This window comes from Drosophila tropicalis, unplaced genomic scaffold (assembly GCF_018151085.1).
Source record: "Drosophila tropicalis isolate 14030-0801.00 unplaced genomic scaffold, ASM1815108v1 contig_401, whole genome shotgun sequence".
Classification (NCBI taxonomy): Eukaryota; Metazoa; Arthropoda; class Insecta; order Diptera; family Drosophilidae; genus Drosophila; species Drosophila tropicalis.
This window is the reverse complement of record NW_027172864.1, coordinates 279,350-296,019: the sequence shown is the minus strand read 5'-3', so window position 1 is coordinate 296,019 and position 16,670 is coordinate 279,350. Positions and strand designations below refer to the sequence as shown.

The 16,670-nt window shown below is 37.3% G+C and overlaps 1 protein-coding gene across 2 annotated transcripts in view; it reads left to right on the top strand.

The window, feature by feature from the left end:
• Positions 1 to 16,670, top strand: part of Frmd5 (FERM domain containing) — a 357,589-nt gene that overhangs the window by 261,319 nt on the left and 79,600 nt on the right. For both annotated transcript variants that reach the window (XM_068285405.1, XM_068285406.1), the window contains exons 6-8: positions 15,785 to 16,164; positions 16,221 to 16,309; positions 16,367 to 16,584. In XM_068285405.1, the coding sequence (XP_068141506.1) occupies positions 15,785 to 16,164; positions 16,221 to 16,309; positions 16,367 to 16,584 (687 nt within the window). The remainder of the gene's footprint in view (positions 1 to 15,784; positions 16,165 to 16,220; positions 16,310 to 16,366; positions 16,585 to 16,670) is intronic.

Here is a 16,670-nt window from a genome sequence, read left to right as displayed (position 1 = left end):
TGACTAAGACAAATTTTTTGGTTTGTCTATGTGTAAGCCTGAGCTTGGCTTAATGCGCTGGACTTGCCCATTTAGTGACAGCCAGCAACTAGATTTTATGTACGTTTAAAGTTTCTTTCGTTAAACAAACTGGCCAAACAGCTGTCTAATAAGTGTGACTCTAGCGTACATTTATTGTCGCAATTCAAGTTTGTTCCACCTTTTGGGAAGTTGCACAAGAAATTTACCTTTGAGTTGTCTCATAAGCAGTCGCCTGCTCTCTTAATTACATCTTCTTCAATTTTACTTTGGCCTATGTCATCTTCTTGTCCCTCTTTATGCTCTGATCCATCCGGCTCGAAGGACCAAAATGAAGAGAATTTCAGCACCGCAAACTAAAAAACGATCTTCATCTCTTGAATTCAAAATATGAACTGATTTTATTAACAAACGTATGTGTATATAAAAGAATTCTTAGACTCTAAGAGGCGACAATTGTTCTTAAAAATGCTTACTCTAATGTTTATATTAATGCTTTTTTATATCATGCACAGCATTGGCGACTTGATATTGCGCCGTTGTTAAATCTTAAGTGCTTTTCCACAGAGTGTGGTCGCATGTTTTGTTTGGTTTTTTGAGCCATACTTGAAATATGAATTTGTATCAGCTATTTTTGTTTTTGGAATTAAGCAATAATTGTCATAGGAATCTTTATGACTTATTTTTCTTGTATGTTTTGTATATTTCTTTGTTCAATCTGATTTGGTGAAGCCATTTCAGATGAACACGATGTTTATTCTTAAACATTCTGCCAAAGGGCCGCCAAATGTGACGTTTTGGTTTTTGATTTAAATAGTTAGTTGTCTTATACAAATTAATTTTAATATTGTCATTAGTAAGATAACTCTTGTTAAAGAAGCATGACGAGCTACATGAGAGAAGTTAACCCTAGCAAATCAGTGTTTTCTTTCTTATAAACTGACTTCCTATTATTTTGTATGATTTACCAAATTGGTTTACTAATATCGCCCGATGCTTAACAATTTTTGTTTCGGGATATCTACCCACTCCTGATGTGTATTACTGTGTTGACTTCTAGCCTTTTTCTATAATGGAGGCTTTGAAGACCAACTACTTCTACCTCTCAGCTTTTGCTCCACTGTTTTGACACTTCGCTGATAGCTGAACTTTGAACTTTATTCTGTTTAAATGTTACTTTTTGATTTGTTGCATCCCGAGACGATCCAACCAAATTGAGTATTTTGACCTAGTAGGCCATCAATCTTTGTAACTCCTTCAAAATGGAGTAAGGTATGGTGTCCCTTACTACACAGTGAACAGACCATTTCATTTGTGCATACTTTATTGCTTGAATGGTTCAAGCATCTTGTGCAAATCTGAACTTTTTTGTCCATTTCATACCTTTCCATGGGTGCCAAACCTTTAAATTTATAGCACTTATACGCCTTATGCCCTGCAACTTTGCAAATCGGACAATTGTCTTGGAACACCGAACCCGACGTTTTCTGTAACGGTTTTTTCTCTTTTTTGCTCATGGCACTTAGCGAACAATATCTTTGCTCCAAGTATTCCATGACATCAGATAGCAATTGTATCTGCCTTGTTTTTCTAATTTGACTCTCATATAATTGTAGAGTATCTCTGTCAAATTTCCTAAGTAGTATTTGTGCAAATATTATGTCCACTTCATCGGACAAATTTGTTTTAATTTTAATTAAGTGTACTGATTCATTAACTATGTCAATCACTCCCTTTATATTTTTTGCGGATTCATTGTCGATCATCGGTAAATCAACGATCCGATTTAATTGCTCGGAAAATACCCTCCGATTATTTTCATACCGCTTGGTTAACAGTTCCCAAACGGCACTATAATTGTCAGCTGAACCTGACAATAGATGAGCTACCATGCTCTTAGCTTCGCCTTTTAACGCGGATTTCAAATAATTGAACTTAAGAGCAAGACTTAAATCTTCTCTTTTTTCAATTAATTCTGCAAATAACTCTACAAACAGGTCCCATTCTCTTGCCTCTCCAGAAAATGTGGGTACCTGAATCTTTGGCAACACCGGTAGTTCGCCTCTCACGGTAACATTCTCAACTTTCAAATTTTTCTGATCGTTTATTTTTCTTCTAACGCTACCAAGGTATTCTGAAGGTCGAACTCTAATTCTTCTATGACCTCTTTAAACGTATCATTACCTATAAACTCAACTGTATAAGCCTGACACATCGGTACCTTCTCGAACAAGAATTTTAATTTTTTAACATACATTTCGCCTGTTCTATTATCTATCGTACGTAAATCTTTGCTCACCATGTCCAAATATTCCTGTAACTGACGAACCTTTTCTTGCAATTTCTCCTGGCTAACCTTAGCATTCTCATTACTGGAGGTCGCGTTTCCCCGCGACTCTCCGCTGCTGTCTTCAAAATTCTCTAACATCGTTGCATCTGCTTCAATGTTTTCCGAATCAACAGTGCCCTGCCTGATTGATTCTCCTTTGGCTATTAATCTATTAATCATATTTAAGCCTTCCTCATATTTTCCATCTGTAAAATAGATATGTTCGGTTGCTCCACTCTCTAGCATTTGGTTATTGTAACTCGTGATGCTTCGCTAACAATTTTTCAATTTTGGTAGGGAACATTTTATATGGTGTCTGTATTCGTATGTGACAATATATTTATTTATTTTTGTTAATATGTATTTACTTAAGTATATGAAAAATTTTCACTTTTTTTTTTTTTTTGTGATATTTACTTTTTGGTCTTGACTTTTTAACGGGCAACTTTCTTAAAAATGTTGTTATATATATTTTTTTATCACCAATTTTGGGTATAATTTTTTAACTTCCCTACTCGATCATCGCAGTGATCTTCCTACCTAATGTTTTGCATAGCTTTACAGGCTATGCTGCTATCGGGCAGATAAGGCTCCGCTCAATTTCACAATTTGTCTCTTAGAATATATGAATGTTTATTACTTTTTTTTATTTCTAACCTGCAACTGCTTTTTTTGTTTTTCCCGCATCAGCTGGTCGTCGCCATTCGGCACGCTGATGCTCCCTCGAAGGCGTAAAAGACGGCCTGCCTTTCACGCTCGTTGTCAGCTGCTGATGTCCAGGGCCTATGGGCTCAGGCGGTACCGGTGCCGGTCAGTGCACCAGATTTCCTTGTTCTTCAGTAGCCTCTTCTTTGCAACTATCCTGTTGCCTTGCAAATGCGTCGTTCATCTGCTTCTTGTTGCCGACTTGCAACTGCCTCGTTAATCTGCTTCTTGTTGCCAGTCGACTTGTAACCGCCTATAGTGTATATATAGGCGAGGATGTTTTTTTTTTAACGTTCGATATTAGGGCTTCGAATACGCCACACACAAAAACACTCCGCCGCCGAAATTACTACAGTTGCTCCGCTAGCCAAACTGCCTTTAAATTCGAACGCATGCACCTTTAATTTATTAAGCAATAATATTTGGCTTTTATTTTATACTCTGTCTCTTACCACTGGTGGGGGAAAACAAGAGTTATTTATTTTGCTACCTTTAGCTGGTCTAAGCATTTACACTTGCATTAGATCTCAAACTCTTAAGGAGCTGATTCACTCTCTGAGTCTCTTACCACTGGTGGGGGAAAACTACAGAGTTCCTTTTTTCTCGAAGGACCAAAATGAATAGGGATTCCGGAGAGAAGGAAAATAACCCAATCTTCATTCGTTGAATTCAAAATATGAACTGATTTTATTAACAAACGTATGTGTATATAAAAGAATTCTTAGACTCTAAGAGGCGACAATTGTTCTTAAAAATGCTTACTCTAATGTTTATATTAATGCTTGTTTATATCATGCACAGCATTGGCGACTTGATATTGCGCCGTTGTTAAATCTTAAGTGCTTTTCCACAGAGTGTGGTCGAATGTTTTGTTTGGTTTTTGAGGCATACTTGAAATATGAATTTGTATCAGCTATTTTTGTTTTTGGAATTAAGCAATAATTGTCATAGGAATCTTTATGACTTATTTTTCTTGTATGTTTTGTATATTTCTTTGTTCAATCTGATTTGGTGAAGCTATTTCAGATGAACACGATGTTTATTCTTAAACATGCTCTTTTTTCTAAATGAAGTGCCCAGAACAAGCCCTGGTGTACCTTAATCTATGCCTCACGGGAACTCTGATCAATTACAAGATCATGCCGGCTCTCAATCACTAGTGCCTCATCGCAAGCAATTATTTATCTCCAGGCTTGATCCAGATACTTCTGAGACGTCTGTGGCAGAAATTTCCTCTTTTAAAATTATAATACCAAATGAGTATTTCTCAGCTATGGTAGACCCTAATTTTTGCCCTGAGGGGCTTGTTGTACACGAGTTTGCGCCCAATAAGCGCTCCCTTTTTCGGCTGATATATTAGCATTTTCTGATATTTGGCTTAGCTCCTCTGTTTTGGATAACGAAATTCTTTCTTATTTAATTTAATTTTATTTCTTATAGGCTTAATCGTGTTGGTCGTCGTGACGGTAGAGTGCTCATTGCTGTCAACTCGAATCTGTGTTCAAGTGTTGTGCTGATTGATCTGCCCTTAGCAGTTGAGTTTATTTGCGTTGAAGTTACATGTTCCAACTTTAGCTTACATATTGCTTGTTCATATATTCCTCCAGCTTTGGATATCATGACCTACATGCACCATGCTGATGCTTTGCACACTATTTTTAGTCGTCTTAAAGATCGTGCTTTCTTTATAGTTTAAGGTGACTTTAACTTGCCCAATATTTCTTGGCTGGTTGATCACAATCTATCATTCTTAATTTCTTCATCTCAACATGTTTTTCTTGATAGCCTACTTAAATGTCCGCTATATCAGTAAAATGCTTACTTAACTCTTCTAAAAGAATCTACGATCTTGTTTTTGTCTCGGATCCCACTGTTAGTTTTGTATCTCAAACACAGCCCCTTGTGAAGCCTGAAGATCCTTGTCACCTATTACTTCTTCGGATCCCACATCCTATCCTTTCTCAATCCCACATTTAAATTTTATATTTTTTCCTAGTATTACTGAAGACTGTATGATCTCTCATGAAAAGCTTTCTGCTCTCTGACGTGACGGTCGTGTTTTTGCATAGCTCCTGAGTTTTTATTAATATTTATTGTTTTTTCTCAATTTTTAATTGTGCTTAGTTTGTTTACACTTCCGCTGGTGTTGTTCGCTTGACTCCCTTGTGTTTTATTTCCATAATTCGCCAAATTAATCAATTTAAACAGTTTTTTGTTTTTCGTGATTAGTGTTTGGTGCATTTACATATTTTTTTTTCTCTTTCGTCATTGCTTCTGCAGTTGCTCCCCTCATCGCCCCCATCATACCATCAGTGCTAGTGGCTTTGTTGTTCTCTCTGCTTTGTGCTTGTCCTTAGCTTCTCTCCCGCGTAATCACTTTTGTATTACTTCCTCTCCGATTTTACTTTCGCCTACACCATCTTCTTGTCCCTCTTTATGCTCTTCTTTTCAGATTGAAGTACCCATTACAAGCCCTGGTGTACCTCAATCTATCCCTCACGGGAACTCTGATCAATCACAGGATCATGCCGGCTCTCAATCACTTGCGGATCCCAATGCTCCTCCGCCTCCACTAACTGTAGTACCTCATCGCAAACAATTATTTATTTCTAGGCTTGCTCCAGATACTTCTGAGTCGTCTGTGGCAGCTTACATTGGTAATATTTGCCCTGCTAAGGTTTTAATTCAAAAGTTTAAGTTTTCTAGGCCTCATGAAATCTCCTCTTTTAAAATTACAGTACCAAATGAGTACTTCTCAGCTATGGTTGACCCTAATTTTTGGCCAGAGGGCCTAGTTGTACACGAGTTTGCGCCCAATAAGCGCTCTCGTCCGTTGCCTGTCCACCTTCCTACTTTATCTTCTGCTTCAAAAAAAATAATAACGTCTAGTCTTTGCATTCATTATCAAAATGTAAGAGGACTTCTTACCAAGCTGTCGAACCTTTTCTGTGATATCCAAACCTTTTCAGCTGACATATTAGCTTCCTCTGAAACTTGGCTTAACTCCTCTGTTTTAGATAATGAAATTCTTTCTAATAATTTTATTTCTTATAGGCTTGATCGTGTTGGTCGTCGTGGCGGTGGAGTACTCATTGCTGTAAACTCGAATCTGTCTTCAAGTGTGGTGCCGATTGATCTCCCCTTAGGTGTTGAGTTTATTTGCGTCGAAGTTACATGTTCTAACTTTAGCCTATATATCTCTTGTTCATATATTCCTCCAGCTTCTGATATCATGATCTACGTGCACCATGCTGATGCTTTACGAACTATTTTTGGTAGTCTTAAAGATCGTGATGTTCTTATAGTTTTAGGTAATTTTAACTTGCCTAATATTTCTTGGCTTGTTGATGATAATCTATCTTTCTTAATTCCTTCATCTCAACATGTTTTTCTTGATAGCCTACTTGAATGTCCACTATGTCAGTTGAATTCTTTCCTTAACTGTTCTAAAAGAATCCTTGATCTTGTTTTTGTCTCTGATCCCACTGTTAGTGCTGTATCGCAAACACAGCCACTAGTGAAACCTGAAGATCCTTATCATCCTACCATTGAAGTTACTATTTCTTACAATTCCGATACTAATTTATTTAAAAACATCTCAAATTCTCGTCGTAGATGTTTTCGTAAAACAAATTTCAATCTTCCTAACAGCCTTATTTTCTCTTTTGATTGGTCGTTTCTATTTGAGTGCTGCGATATAGATTGTGCAGTGAAGTTTTTCTATTCTGCTCTTAATTCTCTAATTGATAAATGCGTTCCTTATGTGAATGTCTCTACCGTCTCCAGCTCGCCAGTCTGGTTCACACGTAGGCTCTCTAATCTTCGTAACATTAAATCGAGATATTTTAAAAGCTTTAAAAAAACTGGTTCGCGACTTGACTATGCAAATTATTGTATAGCCAAATCTCAATTTTGTCTTTTAAATACTCAATGCTACAACAATTATCTCGTTCGCTGTAAGGCTGAATTTTATAATAACCCCAAAAGATTTTACAACTTTGTCAATTCCAAAAGACGCTCTAATGTACTACCTTCCACCTTCAGACTTAACGACCAGTCTGCTAATAATGATTTAGATATTGCAGATCTGTTTGCTAAATTTTTTCAGTCGACATATTCTACTACTGTTTCGGATCCCACACCCTATCCCTTTTCAATCCCACATTTAAATTGTATGTTTTTTCCCAGTATTACTGAAGACTGTATTCTCTCTAGCTTGTCATCTATGAAGTCTTCCTTCGTTCCCGGGCCTGATGATATACCTAGTTGCATCCTTAAAATGTGTTCTATTTCCCTATTTAAGCCTTTAGCTCGGTTATTCTTTATATCGAGTGAGACTTGTAGATTTCCTGATATTTGGAAGGAGTCATTTATTATTCCGCTTTTTAAAAAGGGTAGCAAATCGGATGTTTCCAACTACCGTGGCATTGCCAAACTTTCGGCAATACCTAAACTGTTTGAGAAAATTATTACGTCTTCTCTTCAACATCTATCCAGATCCACTATTTCTCCTTGTCAGCATGGTTTAATGAAAGGTCGTTCGTCGCTTACCAACCTTTTTAGAATTGACTACCCTTGTACACCATGGCTTCCGTAAAAAGTGTCAAACTGATGTTATTTATACTGACTTCAGTTAGGCTTTTGATACGGTTGATCATTCTTTGCTTCTCGCGAAACTTAACATCATGGGTTTTTCACCAAAATTATTGGGTTGGTTAAAGTCGTATCTTATTGGCAGAATCCAAAAGGTGTCTTTTCGTTCCTCGATATCTAAAACTGTTAAAGTTACCTCAGGTGTACCCCAAGGCAGTCATCTGGGCCCACTATTATTTACATTGTTTATAAATGATTTGCTTTTGGCCTTGGCTCATTCACGCGTGCTCATGTTTGCGGATGACGTCAAGATTTGTTATTCCTATAATGATTCTTCTTTCCAACAGTACTTGCAATCAGATCTCGATGCGTTCTGTGATTGGTGCCACGTTAATAAATTACACCTTAATGCCTCTAAGTGTTCTTTTATGACTTTCAGTCGTTTGTCTCCGCTCCTAGCTCATTACTCTATTAAGTCTGTTTTGTTAGATTGTGTTCCATCATTCAAAGACTTAGGCGTTATGTTTGACCCTAAACTTTCATTTAATGTTCATATTTCTTCAATTGTCAACAGAGCAAGCAGCCTTCTCGGCTTCATTAAACGTTGGGCCAAAGAATTTGATAATCCCTATGTAACAAAGGTTTTATACACTTCGTTAGTTCGCCCTACTCTAGAATATTGCTCGCCAGTGTGGAACCCGCAATGTGATGTTCACCAGCGCAGTATTGAATCGGTACAGAAGCAATTCCTCAAGTTTGCGCTACGCGGTCTAAATTGGGACCCGGGTCTTCGCCTACCTTCTTATTCTGACAGACTTCTTCTTATTAATCTTCCTTCACTTTATAACCGTAGGCTTGTTTTTGGCATTCTCTTTCTCCATAAACTAGTCAACGGCGAAGTCAATTCTACCAATTTACTAGATACGCTGTATTTTTGTGTTCCCTCACGTCGGACCAGAAACTTTTTTCCTATTCACCTAAGTAGATGTCTGACTAACTACTCTCTTCACGAACCTCTTCGTGTTCTTTGCCAATCTTTTAACAACCTTTCTCACCTTATCTCTCCTCATCTTTCTGTCACTTCTCTTCGCGCTATACTTTTTAATCATCTACAGCGAAACCAATGAAAATATTCTGGACTTGGACTGGCTGCAACTCATCCCTGGCCACATTGGCTGTGAATCGGGGCATAGCTGGCACCTTGTGCAAATAAAACACCTCCACCGGGCCGGGGATGTTTAGTTGTGTATAAAGCTAAGCTACCTTCTTCATTTAATTACTATCTGTCTTTAGCTTAAGCTTTTTAGTCGACTGCTGTGTTAGTTGACGTAAATAAATAAATAAATAAATAAATAAATAAATAAATAAATAAAGTCTATGAAGTCTTCCTTCGTACCTGGGCCTGATAATATACCTAGTTGCATCCTTAAAATGAGTTCGATTTTCCTATCTAAGCCTTTATCTCGGTTATTCTTTATATCGAATTAGACTTGTAGCTTTCCTGATGTTTGGAAGGAGTCTTTTATTATTCCGCTTTTTTAAAAAGGGCAACAAATCGGATATTTCTAACTACCGTTGCATTGCCAAACTTTCGGCAATACCTAAACTGTTTGAGAAAATTATTAAGTCTTCCCTTCAACATCTATCCAGATCCACTATTTCTCCTTGTCAGCATGGCTTCATGAAAGGTCGATCGTCGCTTACCAACCTTTTAGAATTGACTACCCTTGCACACCATGGCTTCCGTACAAAGTCAAACTGATGTTATTTATACTGACTTTAGTAAGGCTTTTGATACGGTTGATCATTCTATGCTTCTCGCGAAACTTAACATCATGGGGTTGCCCCAAAACTATTGGCTTGGTTAAAGTCGTATCTTAAAACTGTTCAAGTTACGTCAGGTGTACCCCAAGGCAGTCATTTGGGCCCACTATTATTTACATTGTTTATAAATGATTTGCCTTTGGCCTTGGCTCATTCACGCGTGCTCATGTTTGCGGATGACGTCAAGATTTGTTATTCCTATAACACTGTGCAACACCAAAAATCAAACCGCACCGGACCTTTTTTTTCTGAAAGTTCATGTATTGAATAGCAAAACCCTATTTGGGTTTTTCAAAGTAAACAATGTTAGTCTTTAGCCCGATGCGACTGTATTTGATGATTACTCCGAGTATATCCCCGAACCATCAGTATCAAATCACCCAGTTCTTATAACACAAAGCAAATTGGATCAAATGTTTGCAAAATTAGAGCTAACGCAGAGAAAATCAGAAATGTTTGCATCTTTTTTAAAATCCCATTACTTGTTAACAACAGGTACAAGAGTCACAGCGTATCGAAATCGCCAGGAACACTTGAAAAAGCTCCAGATGCTATACTGGCCTAAATATGTTGGTGGACTAAGCAAATATTTCAATTCGAAAAAGATAAAAATCAAATGAAGAAGTGCAGAAAGATGAACGCGACGGAATGGAGTTCTCCACTAACGAATCGGATTACTTTAATCTTGATAACAGAAATGAACCACAACCAAAAAGAACTCGTTTCTAATTTTCCACATTTAAAAATATATTTGTTGTTTTAAATTAATCTTGATATTATTCTATCAAAAAATAGTTATAAATTAAAAATACTTCCAAAACTACTCTAAAAAAGGGCATATGACAAACTAAATGAAGCAAGTAAGTCGACTCGTCGACTTGGGTATACCATACACCTGGTGAAACAAATATTTCAAATTTCGAAGACCAAATGTATGTCTATTAAATTGTTTTTACATGTCTTATACTATGTGCTATCTCGCTCACTCCACAAACACACGAGCACTCTAGCGCCGCTACTAGCCAACGTCCAATTCTGGCCTTGTGGACCGCGTAGTAAAATACGTTCATACGCATATTTTACATGTTTCTAGTCCGATTTCAATAAAATTTGGTAGTTTGGTAGAAATAGATAAGATAAATTAGTCTGCCAAATTAAATAGTCAAAAAACTAAAGGAGGAAATCGTTTTTTTCTAAATTATGGAGGCGGAAGTGGGCGTGGCAAAATGTGAAAATATCTAAATTCTCCGCGCATACTATGCCAGTATACATACTAAATTTGGTGACTTTAGCTTTGTTAGTTTTTGATAAAATCAGTTTTGTTTAATTTGCGGGGGCGGAAGTAGGCGTGGCAAAATGTTTAAATAGCCAATATCTGCGCGTCTATTAAGCTAGTCTACATACCAAATTTAATGTCAGTAGCTATCATAGTTTTTAAGGAAATCAGTTTTATGTAAATTCCGGGGGCGGAAGGGGGCGTGGCAAAAAGTTTAAACAATTAGTTTCTGCGCGCTAACTAAACGAGCATATAAACCAAATTTGATGTCTCTAGCTATTATACTTTTTAAGAAAAAGAGTTTTGTGTGATTCCAGGGGGCGTAAGGGGGCGTGTCAAAAAGTTTGAACAATTAATTTCTGCGCGCTAACTAATCGGGTATACAAATTAAATTTGATGTCTCTAGCTGTCATACTTTTTAAGAAAAACAGTTTTATGTGATTCCTGGGGGCGTAGAGGGGCGTGGCTGAAATTCCAATTAACTCTGTACATGTGCATAATACACGAGTATACATACCAAATTTGGTGGCTCTAGATCTTATAGTCTCCGAGATCTGCGTGTTCATACAGACGGACGGATGGACGGACGGACGGACGGACAGACGGACATGGCTAGATCGACTCGGCTGTTGATCCTGAGCAAGAATATATATACTTTATAGGGTCGGAGAAGCTTCCTTCTGGCTGCTACATACATTTTGGCGACTTTAATATACCATTTCACCCTATGGTATAAAAACCACATGTCAATAATTTCACTTGACTTCGCGAGAGCTTTCGACCGAATTGGAATCCACACAATCCTAGACCAATTGACATTACGGAAAACTGGAAAAAAAAATACTAAACTACTTAAAAAACTTTATGACCAACAGAAAAATCACCGTACAACATACATATAACCTTCTCATCTTTCTATCGCATTCCCAACGGCTTGCCCCAAGGATTACCCCTCTCCGTAGTACTTTTTGTAATAGCTTACAATAAAGTCTCTGAAATTCTCACCCAACATCCTAATACCAGCTTAAGTGCGTATGCGGACGACTTCAATATTATTTTAAAAATAAAGTAAAAACATTAACATAAACCTTAACCCTATTTTAAACACTATAACTAACTGGTGCGATTACCAGGCGCTTTGCTCTCTAGCACAAAGTGCAAACACCTGCATGTTTGCAGAAAACATAAGTGATCTAAGGGATCTCTTTTATTGAAAAGAACATCGCTTCTTTCAGCCACTTTGGGGGTTACTCCATAATATAGGCGGTAATCTTTTGCTTTTCTTGAATCCCCACAACATGCAATATTCCCTTCTTTCAGCCACTTTGGGGGTTACTCCATAATAAAGGCGGTAACGTTTTGTTTTTTTTTTTTGAATACCCACTCCATGCGATATTCCTTTCCATTCCAACTGCAACAAAACCAAAAACTTTAGACTGATTGATACTAGGCTTTATACCTTCCATTGGCGTTCTCATGTCCGTTATAAACTTTTTCATTGTTACGGTCCAATAAAGGATTGAAATATAGCCTTTGCAAATGATGTTGCGCTTTTGTCTGGAACAGAAATTGCTTCTAAGTATTTTGTCAATTTATCTTCAGATTTTGGTAGTAAACCAATGCTGTCGGTGGTGGGGGCTTCGGTAATGATTAAGGGTGTTTTGATGTGCTTCGTCGCTTTTGACGTACTTCCGCCAAAGTTTTTGTAATGCCTTAATGGCCACCCTGTGAAAGTTCATCATGATATGTAGACAATATTGCTTCTTTACCTTTATATTTTTCTATATTGGTCACCGGTCGGAGTAGCACTACTCTTTCTTCACTTGGTGCCAATTTAAGTTGTTTAACTTCAAGTGTACTGGCTTGTTTTTCAAGCATTGGAAAAACTAAACTAAGTCGAGATTTCTAGCAATAAGCAATACATGTATAATAAGAAATAGATAATAAGATACAATAAGATACACATGATCCACATCAATTAAGTATGTAACCCGATTATAGATATCGATGGCTCATCAGTCATAAGTAGGTCTGATATGGTCAGCAGTAAACAATAAAGACCTAGTTAATCAATAAAAACGTATTTTGCTGACCTAACACTATGTCGAACTATGCACTGGTGAGCTCGCTATTTTGTACTATAAAAGAAATGCATTATTCTTAGTAAGATCAGATACCAATTGTAGCTACATCGGGTGTGCATCGCTGTGTCTTTTGCCCCCATCTCTACCTTTGTAATCTCACTCAGAAGTCCACCCAATTTATGTGTTGGTTGCGACAATCTTTACTCACTGGTTTATGTGCTAGTGCCTAGATATATATATAAATAAATAAACATTTAATAACTTCAAGAAACACTAACGTCTTTCATTGAACATTTTGGTGACCCCGACATTGGCGGCTCCAAGTTAAAAGAATAACAGACTTGGTGAAACCGTCATCAAGCGAGAACATTTGGTCAACTTAGGCGACCAATCTCTCAACAAAAAGGAAACTGGTCAACTAGGCGACTACTTTCTTTGCACGCTTTGGACACGACAATCCTAAGCGAGGGCACAAATTGATGAACATCTCACATCAATCTGGGGTCCCGACTAAAAACATCGCAATTGATTAACTTGGCAATCATTGCGTAGCCACCTTGGCGAATAAAAAAGATTTACTGGAAAACTAGGAGTTGGTTTCCGCAACGGGGTAGCAGTGCATACCCATTGAATAAAAGTTGATCAACTAGGCGATCACCTTATAAAAAACATTTAACAACGATTTGTGTCAACGAGGCGACCAAATCATAAAAAGTTATTTTTGTATAAAATAAAGTTTGATCAACTCAACTCTGTTGCATTCCCTGACGTCAGCAATATCTGACCTAGTTAACTCGGTCAGTAACCCAGTTAGTACGCACGAGTATAGATTTTGGCATTGATCAGCAATTTTTTAAACAAAGAAAAGAAACTCAAAAAATTGGTTTCACTGTCGTGGCAGTTATCAGTGTAAAAGAATAGGTATATTGGAAATAAAAATAAAACTATTGTTAAAACACTAATCAAAAGGCAACTTCGATTTATTTCTTATTTTTATTTGTGCTACACTTGACCAATTTTAGGAACGAGTCGGAGCGTTCCCTGCCTTTGACAAAATAAATAAACTCCCATCGGGTCAAGTACTAGTACAGATAAGCAATTACATAAGAATATAAAAGAACATGGAGGATTTTTATAAACAGCAGACAGAACGAGGAGAGGCAATCCAGGCCTTTATTCGGAATAGCAAAAAAGATTCTTTCGCCAGGAAAACGAAGCCATCTTATTTCGAGGAGAAACTCGAGCTCATAGAGACTCTGTTTTGACTTGTTTTGACTCTGCAGTGTTCTCCTTATATATATGGCCGAAAGTGTGTAATAGCTCAGTAGTGTGGGTTCTATTAAAGCATGATTCAGATACTCAAATTCTTTTTGGCATTCTTCAGACCAAACAAAATCTACGTGTTTCTGACATAGTCGTGTGCTCGTATGTATCAAACGCGATCATGAAAAAACTGATTTTTGCAACTCTATCCGAGCAGAGCACCAAACCAAAAAAACCAAAGGAAAAAATGAAAACTTGTGAATTGATTTTTGAAAATATTGAAGCATTTTAACAAATGAAAAAAATTTTAAATAAGTAAAAACACAAACCCCTTACAATTATCTTTAGGTTGGGTTCAGTCGATTTACTTTCATTTGGAGTGCCACATATGTAGACCGATTTTGGTCCGTAGTGTTGCTGGATTACTAATACTTGATAGCATATGCGGGTGTCTGGCAAAATCCAAGAGTTGGAATTTTGTTCTCATGGAACATGCAGAACCTCACGTTGCTGCTGGTGCATTCTGGTAGGTTTAGTTTGTTCACGTAAGTTGCCGCAAAGCCAGTGTCCGGTGGGTATACTTATGAGTATCCTGCAATCCGTGTGTACTACGAAGTATAGGTTGTGAGGGTTTTACACCGTTTCTTTGCCGTATTGCTGGTTGCAAGTCCCTATTTTCTCGATAGCGGTGCTAAGGAGTTCAGAATGTTTTCACTGATCAGCTCCATTCCTGTCTTTTTCGGTCAGTCTGTCCATTCGTTATAATCAATGGCTCGGTATCCAGTAGATGCAGTCGGCTACATCTTTTTCTACACTCAAAGTTATAGCTAGTGACGTGTTCTCGAATCCTTGTACTTTTTTTACTCAAATCAGTTCTGGTGGATGCCCATTTTGCTTAAACTGGCAATCTACAGCAAAACATTTGTTCTTTGAATGTTCTGCACTCTCTCTATCTGATAACTGCATCTCAAAGATGCAGGAACTAACGCTACAAAACAAAATACAATCAGTACAATCTTTTTACATATATCCAAAGACATTGCTAAAACTAGCTTTTAGGCACAAGATCCAAATATTGATCAAAAAAAATCAAAGAAGCTAACATCGGGTAAGCCGAAGTTTGTATACCCTTGCATTCCTTGGTAATAATAATTTTACATGTTCAAAATTTGTTTTTTGCAACTCAATTCATCAATATACAAACAAAACAATTTTACTCTAATATATGTAAATTTCATAGCATACTCGATTTTTATGAAAATGTTTCTTCTAGTTCTTCTATTAAATAGTGGTCCGATCCTTATGGTTTTCATACTTTATTTTTGCCGGGTAATAAAAACCCACGAAAAAAAATTCAGCCCGATAGCTCTTAAGGCGGCTGAATAAAACGCGTACGCACAGACGGACGTACGGACGGACAGACGGACATGGCTAGATCGACTCGGCTGTTTATCCTGATCAAGAATATATGTACTTTATGGGGTCGGAAACGTCTCCTTCTGTGCGTTACAAACATCTGATCAATTTTATAATACCCTCTGCAAGGGTATAAAAATGAGAGATCATATTTATATATTTACATACATAAAAAAATTTTGTGGGTACACGTCAGCATCGTAACGCCAGTACCGTTTTTCAAGAGCAGCTAAGCAACTAATTCTAATGCAACTAAACCATGACTTTTTATTGCAGAAGAGCTCGGGGACTACAATGAAGACATACATAAGGGCGACTATGTTTCTTCTATAGAATTAACTTTGCGACGGACAGACAACCTTGAAAAGAAAATTACAGAGCTTCACAAAAAACGTGCAGCTGGACACGATTCATCTGCAGCTGCGGAGGAATTTATGGGTATAGCCCGTTGTCTCGAAACTTATGGAATTGAACCTCATCCAGTAAAGGATCATCGTGGTTCCCATCTTTATATCGGAGTAAATCATTCAGGTATTAGTTCGTATGTTGCGGGTAAGCGTTCACAACATTTTCGCTGGAATGAAGTACATAAAATAAACTTTGAGGGAAAAATGTTTATTATACACCTCAGCTTTACAGACGTCAGCCGCGAACCGGTAATTATATGTTCTTTTACAAAAATGTTTAATATACCTCAATGCAAAATTTATAGAAAAAACACACAATTGGATTCAAATGCCCTTCAAGTGCTGCTTGCCGCTATCTATGGAGATGTGCTATCGAACAAATGTTATTTTTTACGTGGGTATTATTAAGTTAGAAAAATTTAACCGTTATATAATTGTTCTTTTCTTACAGTTTGCCTAAAAGCCAGGACGCTGCTGTAATTTCTGGGGGTGGATTCTTCTCGTGGGGTACAAAATTTCGATATTCCGGCAGAACAGAGCGTGAGATACTAACTGATAGTATAAATGCGCTGCGTGAGCAAAAGCTTACAAGCTCCACTGCAACCAAGCCTAAATCTAGTAGTGTTCCAGCAACACCTTCGAGTCCCCAAAGTCAGTTATCTCAAATACGTAAGTAAAGCAAAGACCCCAAATAACAGCTATACCGCGGCAATTATATTATATATTATTGCTGACTAAAATCCAATAAGTATTTA